We start from the raw sequence: 9,320 nt of genomic DNA on the forward strand, positions 1-9,320 counted from the left end.
TTCATGTTTCTTGTTTTACCCCAGTGGTTCTCTCGCACCGCTGCATGAGTTGGATTTTCTTGCAGCCAATCTATTATTTAATTACTTTTCACTGAGCTGCAGATTGAATGAATGAGATGTCACGCTGGCACAAGACTATACCAGGCAAATTTGTGCGAGAAATACTTAACCGCACAATGTTTCAAATCGCTTGATCTTTTCTGAAACGTTGTAAACTGATCAATCCAGGGCTTAACTTTGTTGAAAGGCTGAGAACAATTAAATATTTCATAGCTGTAAACACATTAAAGAACAAACACCATTACTTATTGTCAAAGAGGAAAAAAAAAGATCTTTTCAGATTCTCAAATTCAGTATTAAAAAAAAGTAGTGAAATTAACGTTTGGTTTAATATTTGAGCTGTGAAATTCATTCAATGTAACACAATTAATTAACTGATTTGGCTGCAAAAAAAGAAAAAGGAAAAAAAAGCACAGCGGTATATGAGAACCACTGTTCTATTGCACGGCTATTTGCAACAGTAACTTGTGAATAAACGAAAATCCCCAGACGCAAATAGTGACACCATCTGTGAAGAAAGGCTCTCGGAGGGGAGGCTGCTGCACTACCTGTACATTCATGAGGTGAGAAGCAGTGCCGAGTTGCAGCAATTCCACAGTTCCCCGAGCCGAGCTCAGAGCCGTCCTGACAGACGGGCCGTGACGGACGCTCCGGAAAGGGAGCTCGGCATCGTCCCGATAAACCCAACAGCAGCATTTGTTCATGGTTTCAAGGACCCTCTGTCAGGCAACAGTCAACACACAGTGAGATGACAACAGTTTTAGGTTAACGCGTGCTGATACACTGATGTGCACTAAAGGGAATAAGCTGCTGTCTCTCAAAAGAGCAATATTTTCTAACTGTTTGTAAAAACTTATGTTACTGTTCTTAAATGAAATGGAATGCACAAAACATTTCTCTTAGAAGACATAGACAAACAGAAAAGCTAAAAGCCCTGGTAAAAAAAAGGGGGGGGGGAAAAAAAAAAAAAAAAAAATCACTCAGTAGGTACTTTAATGAGCTACCAAGGATGCAAACATATTCGTGCCAGTAAACTCTAAATGGGCTAATTTGAGAACACACGATACTTACTCTTTGTTTGCTCCAAGTTTACATTCTATACACTTTTCAAATTATACTTCATTATTATAACACTTAAGTATATTGGAAAAAAAAAATACACTTTAAGCATTTTAAAGCTGGTCACTTTGAGACCAAGCAAGTATAAAAATCATTTCTGCAAAAAAATACAAAAAAAGGTAACGCTCTTTCATAAGGGGAGCCCTTTTTTCCTCAGCCGTCAGCTTCGGCATTTTGATAATACCAGCTACCCCTAGGCATCCTTTTGATCAAAGTTGGAAAATGTTATAAAAAATGCAGCCGTGTTCAGTTCCATTACTGGAGACACTTTTGATGAAGGCTTTCTCCAGGTAACTTTGTTTTGAGAAACTGATTTTTCTCCCTAAAATAAACTACTTTATATACAATTCAACAGAAAGGTCATATTGTGCTAAACATCTAACCCTTGATCAAGAAGATCTCCATGCACTCGCTGCACTTAGATTTGACAATATCTTTCAAACAGCTGGTGATTAACCCCGCATGCCTCAGTCTTAACAGACAAATACAATGGACAGCCAAAAGGGCAAGGCTGGAGACAAGGGTAAGAGAGACTTCTCCAGAAGCTTTTAGAAGCTACTCAAACGATAACAGGTCTGGGTGAGGCTCTTCAGTTTCTTCAGAGTTCTTCTCCAAGTCACTATCGCTCAAGCTGATGCGGCAGCCTGGTTTCCCTGAGCAGGGGGTGGATGCCATCCTGACCTGCTGGCATCCAGGTTTCTGTGGAGGGTCCAGGTGATCCTTGTGGATCAGGTCAGGCACGGAGAGCTGAAGCTGGGATGGTTCGGCTTTGCCGATCTCTGCTGGTTTGTCTAAATTGGCGGCACTGTCCTTCTCTGCTTTGATCTCACTGAGACCAGCACCTCTTTCCACCCCTTTTTTCCCTCCTTCCTGTGGGTCTGTGCATCCATCCTTCCGGAACAGGGGAACCTCTTCAGGTGAAGAAATGCAAGAGTCGGATATTTCAGGCGTGGCCACAACAGGGTCAGAGGAGATCATCATGTCTTGCGTGGTCTTTAGAGCGCGAGGGAGGCGCTTCTTACTGGTGGGAGGGGGTGGGTTCAGTCGTGGGAAAGAATCCTGGCCAAAGAGGCTGAAAAAGAACAAAAAAAAAAAAAAAAAGGGGGCAAAATAAATGCTAAAAGTTGGAAAAAATTGTGCTAAATTTTACATTTCAATTATACTCACAAATTTTTAAGAGCATGAAAATCTTTTTGAATATCATCGAATTGTATGAATTATTTATTCACATACGGAGGAACCTGACAGAAAAGAAGAATAGCAATGCATAATGCTTCACATATAACATTCTAAGGACTGCAAGGATCACAGCATTTAGGCCCCTGCTCACATTCTTTCCTCTTTATTTAATGGGCCTAAATTACAATGTGGAGTTAAGATGGTGCGTTATTTGTTAAGGGCTGGAAATTAATCTGACATCCAGTCTTTTATTCCACGCAGAGTAAAGAGCAGAAAGGGCTGTTATGAAAACACTACCTCCAACACTACCTCCAAGAATGAATGGGCAGGCAATGAAGGCCTGGAGGTCTCAGCTCCTTGATTATAAAGAAGATCGTTGGAAAACATAGCGAGGCTAATTGTGAGTAATAATCAATTCCCAACTCCAAAGTTAAAAGAGGACACCGCTGTCGCAAACTGTTCGGTGCGTGTGCTTATGGTTCATTGTTCTGTCGAGCCTCTTGCTGGGATCGCTCGTGACAGCATGGAACCACAAGTGATTAACTTGTCACTAATGGATTATTTATTTTGTGTGTTTCTTTCTTCGAGACAGTTTATTGATAGGTGGTGACACTGAGATTAGCCAAAACACGATTCACTTGCCCAATGTGAAACTGTCTTTTTCAACCTTTACGTTTTGGAAAATGCAAAGAGGAATTTATGGGGTTTGTTTTCTCCTCTTTAAAATATCACACGTTAGCTGCTTTTTCCATATTACTTGTGGTCGACAATAAACCACCTACCCACTTTATAAACCATCTAACAGACTGTCTCCCATCTGTTTAAGCTGCATGACAGTAATCCCTATAATTCAATACTCAGTCGTATCTGGAAATATCAGATACAATATACACATCACATATGTGCTACAAAGTCCCACTTTCTGTGCTGCTTACTTTGAACATAATCATTTTAAAGACTGACAGAAAAGAACATTGTATTAAACATCATCTACTTTAGCTTTTATACTACCTTCGGCCCCATCACATTCACAAACGTTGAGTCATTTCTGCAGTGACAAGTTTATAAAAAGACTGACAAATGATGAGTCACAGTAAAATAAATGCAATTTATGGCTACACATTCTTTCTGAAAGGGCTGATTTGCTGAATAATTTTTTTGAAGAGAAACTCGTGAGATGGAATATTTATGCACAGTCATGTACACTTGCACAAAAGTGTCCCAAATTAGCGTACTGCAAAATTAGTCAGAAACACTATAACACGGCTAATGCCTTTGTAATGTGGAAATCCTGCTTCGTGAGGTAAGGCCAGATCCTGCAGATGTTACTCTAGAATCTCGTGTCTGCATCCAAATCTCTCCTTCTGCTGATGTCATGCACACATCATATTTTTCTCTGAGATGTACATCGCTTTGGAGAAAAGCGTCTGAAAAATTAATAAATTTACATAGCACACGGGACATATGCAAGACCGGGTTATGGTTTTCTTATGAAAGACAGAGAATTTATAAAGGGACCTAACATAGAGCCCTGCAGAACACCAGCTGAGAAAGACTGAGGTGAAGCGATAAGATCTAGCTCATAGGTAAGACTCAAACCATTTCAATGTGTTCCTTTGATTCCGAGGTGCCCGAGAGAAGAAAGCAGGATCTGGCGGTTGAGAAGGTTAAACGCTGCAGAGAGGGAATAGCAAGAGGACTGAGGAGAGGGAGGCTACTCTAGCTGACTGGAGAAATTCTGACGCTGCAAGGATAGCAGTTTCATGGGAATAGATGCATAATCTAGACTATCTAGACTAATAACTGTCAAGGAGATCATTCTGGGCAGGGTATTATGGTAACTGGTTATATGCTGCATGATTCAGAGAATTTTATAGGAAGGTAGAAGAGAAACTGGCCTGTAATTCTAGAGTGAGTTTGGGTCCAAAGAGGGTTTCCTTAAAAGAAGTCAGATGAATTTGTAGGGATTATTAGCTGCAGACTGCCGTTTGCTCAGGAAGAAAATAGTTTTTATAAATAAAACAGTAGACTGAATGGACACAAGGAGCTCCTTATTAAACTACTAAGTCTGTGAGACTTTTAGATTTCTGCCATTTCCATTCAGCAGTGTGGAGTCTGGTTCTGCAAGCATGGAGTAAATCTGATAACAATGGGTTGGATTTAGGGTGTGCTCATCTGGAAATTAAAGAACAGTGAGAGTTGAAAGAGGAGGATAGAGTTGAAAGAATTGGTGGTGTCATCCGGGGACAAGTCAGAATTGTGGACGGCAGGGAGGTTACAATGACATGGGAGAGGGAGGCTGGGACTTCTGGTGGAATGTGACAGAGTGCAGAGGTAGGAGGGGGCATTAATGGTGATGGAAAGTTGAAATGGGACAAAAGAAATGATCAGAAACATGAAGCACAGTAACAGAGCCTGGAAAATCACAGTTCCTAGAGAAGACAAGTTCTCACAGCAACTCAGTGATATGAGATGAGAGTTCAATCCCTGCTCAGTCTCTGTGGAGTTTGCATTGGTTTCCTCCATGTGCTCCGGTGTCCTCCCACAGCCTAATTTGCCCTTAGTGCATGTGTGTGTGTGAGATAGACTGTATTCCACAGGTGTATAGATGAGTGACTTGCCGTAGGTTGTGTATCAAGCATTGTAAGTGACCTCTGATGAAAAAAGGTGTGGCTAACTACTACACAGTGTTAGCTGGAAGCTGCTTTGGCAACGTGTATACTAAATGAATAAATGCAAGAGTGGCATGTCCTTGACATGCAAGTTGAAGTCACCCAGGAGGATAAGCAGAGTACGGTCATCTAGGAAGGAGCCAGGGGCCCATGAGGGTGACAGAGAATGACTACTAAGACTGAGGTGGGCAGTAACAGAGACACTATAGAATTCAAACAAGTACAGACTAGGACAGTGGAGGGAGAGCATAATAATTCACTGGGGAGAGATGAGCAGGCCTGTGCCTCCATCCTTGCCAGAGGCAAAAGGTTTGCGAGAAGGAATAGGGAGGATTGTAGGTGTGGCTGTATTTTCAATGGTGATCAATGTCTTGGTGAGAGCCACAAGGTCAAGCAAGAAATAGAAGGCACTGGCCAGGATGGAGTTAGTCTTCTTTACAGCACACTGGCATTTCCTGAGGTCCAAGGAGAAATTGAAGCAGGATGGAAGAGCAGAACGAGGAGATTTATCAGGTTATTGTTGTAGTAGAAACTTGAGTCTTTGATGATTGTAATAGTGCTCAATTCAGTTACCAGAGACAACTTCGGTATGTTTTGGACGCATGAACATGGCGCACAATATGGACAATGGTGTCAACATAGTAGCGGTGGCCTCCCTTGGTGGACTCGAACAAGTAGACTTTTTTCTGTGCAGGACTGCGGTGATCCGGAGCCTATCCCAGAAGAATGGTGAGCAAGCCGGGCGGGGGGTGTTACACCATAGAGCTGATGCCAGTCCGTTGCAGAGTAATCACGGAGAAATTATATTAATCTATACACAGATTTACATGGTGGTAACACGTGTCAGCTTGTAACAGTAGCTTTTGTGCTAAAGGATGTCATGAAAAGTTTGTAGTAGCAACATCTTATGTGAAAAAGGAGAAAACGAGATTAACTGCCGGAGGCAAACAGCTAACACCACACTTTAATTACTGCTACAAAACTAACGTTAGAAACACCACTATTAAAAAACATTATCTAGCCTCTAAAACACTACAAAAATACTGCTAATTTCACTGCATAATTGTAAGAACTAGAAATATAACGTTGTTTTCTAATTAAAACTTTGAATGATACCAAATCTTATCAGATCTGATATCAAAAATTAAAAACTTTGCAATGCAATGACTAAAACAATTTTTATGAAGTATCTTCTATTTCATTTTCTATTTCAATATTACGTCAGTTTATATTTTAAAAAAGAAAAAGTCTTAAACACACAGTGCTCCTGAATGCAGTACCATGAAAAGCTTCTCAACAGAAACTGAAATGTCAAATATAAATGATGCAGCCACTGCAAGTGCACTGTGTTCTGTTGCCTTTTTATTTCACTTTACCAAAATCAATAAACCCCTCGATTAGTCCGCGGCACGCAACCATTCATGAACCACAGAGTGTGTGTCCCTGCATGTTATGGGCTCATTTCAAGTGTCTTATAGCTGATGTATGGTCTGTGTTACCTGCTGCCCATGATGCTGAGAGTATCACGGTCCATGCACGCCCATGCTGCGCCTGCAATCTTGTTAACTTCCGTCACGCCGACATCTCCCAGGCTACTGGGGTCTTTGCGCCGCAGAAGGTCGTTGACCTTTGCCCCCATAGCCTTGCCCAGGTTGAGGGCATTCTTCAGGTGCTGACTGCTTCCTGTCCTCAGCATCCCGGCACCAGAAACATCTGCAGGGACCGCCGGGCTGGACGGGGAAGTTGCCGAGCGCCGGCTCAGTGGTGCCGTTGACCTGGAATTCTGGAACTTCGGCTGATGAGCCGTGCTGGAGTTCTCAAATATGCTTTGGTCAACTGTAAAACAGAGGCAAACGCAACCCTGAGTATCTACCGTATCAAAGACGAGTTTGAGTAGAAGTCCATTGTATTGTACCAACAAATAAAATCAGCAATAAAACTTACAACACACTTGAGAATTAAAATTAAGAAAAGCAAGCAATATATATCCAACAAAATCCTCACAACTGAACAATACACACTTATGAAAGCAAGAAAGCAACAATGCAAGCACATTCCAAACATCAAACACACTACACAAACACGCTTACCTTGTGAGGACAATAGTTTCTCGGAAAGCATTTAGATGGGATATAAAAATAATTTTTTACGTAAATGAAACTGCATGAAATAGGTTACTTTCACAAACATTCGAAAGACCTGTAAACTCTGCCTAACTGCAATTTTCCATTAGCATTTGTACAGTCACAAGGGGCCGCTCATCTGTCAAAACGGTCATTAGTGTTTTGGTTGCACGTGTAATTGGAGCTCATATTACAGTTTTGCTTGGTCTTAATTACACTGTTCTCATTAAAAATGTTAATTTACAAACTAAACATTTAATTTTGAATGTGAGACAGATAAATAAAAGCAGCCAAAAAGCAGCCACTAGACTGCCAGATACCATCTGATGCTCATGTTTATATACTTTTTAAAAATGTTTTCCTTTCAATGAGCACCACATCATTAAAAAACATCGAAAGATGAAGTCTTGTTCAAAGGCGGAAGCTTCTCAGAGGATACGTCAATTACGTCCGATTGTATAAACGCACAACTTTAACCTTTAGCATTAAAATCAATTCTGAAACAATCAAACAGATTCATAAAAGTGAATTCACTCACATCCACTAGTCAATTCCGGACAACGTGACATGAAGCTCTCAAACATTCCTGGCACACAACTTAAGTATGACTTAATAAAAAGTCCACTCCAGGAGAGACTGAACTGCAATGACATTTCAAAAGACCATAAGATCTTTTCAAGGAAAACCACAATTTAATGACCGAAGGGACAGAAAATATTACATGAACTGAAAATCAAAGTAAAATGTGACCGTGCACACATTGCACTAAAAATATTGGACAGAATGAAGTAAAATTTAATTCTGGGCAAACATTTGGTTTCACAGCAATGCCTGGCAAACAGCAGCGAGAAGCTGGTAGAGAAATTAGCATTTAAATGTAAGCGACGAACACAGCCTTCATCTGACATTAAGGGCCATGCGCATCATTACTTACTGCTCCCAAAGGCGGCTGCATTTTTCCCCCCTCCTCTTGAACCCAGGGCAGGTTACAGTTGGTTGACAGTAATGAAGACAGATATGTGATATTTTAAAGAGTTGGCACACACCAATTAAAGGCTCATCTTCTAAGACCGATAAACTCGTTGCTACACCTCAGCTACCACGATAACGAAAAGCTATCTGCGCTTCTTTCGGTGTCGATTTTGCCAATCAGCTGAACGCACACCGCGTTACTATATATCACAAGCCATGCTGTCAGCCAGTGCATTAGGGAATTATTTCCCATTCATCTCGGGGAAGGTGCGTAATGTTTTAATGCCTCGTGTTCTGCCATCCACTTGCTCACAAAACAGCAAGAAAGAAGTGTGACTAATCCCCCCCCCCCAGATCATGCCCAACATGGATTGATGTGTTCTGTGGCTCGGGATTTCGAGGGAAACGTCTTTATCCGAGTGAGCGATCGAGAGTGTCAAACTGCGTGGCAAAGAACGCGCCGGCTTCGGCCATTCATCACGGGCTCACGGTTTCCACAGAGAACTCGTCGGGCGCTTCTACAAACGGAGGACCTTAGTTTACGCTCCATGCAACATGCCAAGGACAAGGCGCAGCTCTAGGGCAGACCAGGAAAAAAAAAAAAGCTCTTTCGTCACGTGAGCGTTCTTGTAACATTCCGCAAGAGGAGCACCACACAAAGCACACGCTAAACACGTTCCATTAAACACCAGTGTCATTCTACACACAAAAAAGCCATCACCTTTACCACCTACAGCAGCTTCCTTACAAAAGAGCAGCAAAAGGTAGCTTGCTCTTTTTAACCTGTCATTCGCTGAAAATGTTAGGCTTCTGTTATCCTACCCTAAAATAACAAAAAAAAATTACACCTGGGTAAGTGGAGTTGCTTTTTGACAACAAGGATGTTTTCACAGAAGTAGCCAAGGAAACAAAGTGTTAAAAAAAAAAAAAAAAAAAAAAAAAAAAAACACATTTTTATTTGGTAAATGCAAGGTCAGTGACAACACACAGAGTAAGTGCACTTACACTCTAGGGAATTTTCATACTTCAAGGTATATCACAGGAGGACACCCTTTGGGGCACATTTTTGCAGTACACACGCAAGGCAATAAAAACGTGACGTGATGAGCTGCAGGAAGGTGAATGCCTTTAGAGGCAATGCCACAAATGCAGAGCTGAGCCACAGACTTCGAACTGAGCTGTTCGATCACAGGAG

General features: G+C 41.5%; 1 protein-coding gene across 1 annotated transcript; it reads right to left on the reverse strand.

Moving 5' to 3' along the window:
* Window positions 1-333: 333 nt before the first annotated feature.
* c6h1orf226 (chromosome 6 C1orf226 homolog) lies at window positions 334-7,668 on the reverse strand. The gene is made up of 3 exons (XM_018754201.2): window positions 7,121-7,668; window positions 6,530-6,866; window positions 334-2,251 (listed from the first exon to the last, which is right to left on the reverse strand). The coding sequence occupies exons 1-3, from the start codon at window positions 7,149-7,151 to the stop codon at window positions 1,735-1,737; spliced, it is 885 nt and encodes a 294-aa protein (XP_018609717.1). The 5' UTR covers window positions 7,152-7,668; the 3' UTR covers window positions 334-1,734.
* Window positions 7,669-9,320: the final 1,652 nt, after the last annotated feature.

The sequence above is a fragment of the Scleropages formosus genome, chromosome 9 (assembly GCF_900964775.1).
Source record: "Scleropages formosus chromosome 9, fSclFor1.1, whole genome shotgun sequence".
Taxonomy (NCBI): Eukaryota; Metazoa; Chordata; class Actinopteri; order Osteoglossiformes; family Osteoglossidae; genus Scleropages; species Scleropages formosus.

Excerpts from the sequence above, each read along its gene's own strand:
- c6h1orf226 (XM_018754201.2), bottom strand. The coding sequence starts at position 7,151 with ATGCTTTCCGAGAAACTATTGTCCTCACAAG. Across the intron at positions 6,867-7,120 it reads GAAACTATTGTCCTCACAAG|TTGACCAAAGCATATTTGAG; the intron begins GTAAGCGTGTTT and ends TCTGTTTTACAG. Across the intron at positions 2,252-6,529 it reads CTCAGCATCATGGGCAGCAG|CCTCTTTGGCCAGGATTCTT; the intron begins GTAACACAGACC and ends GTTCTTTTTCAG.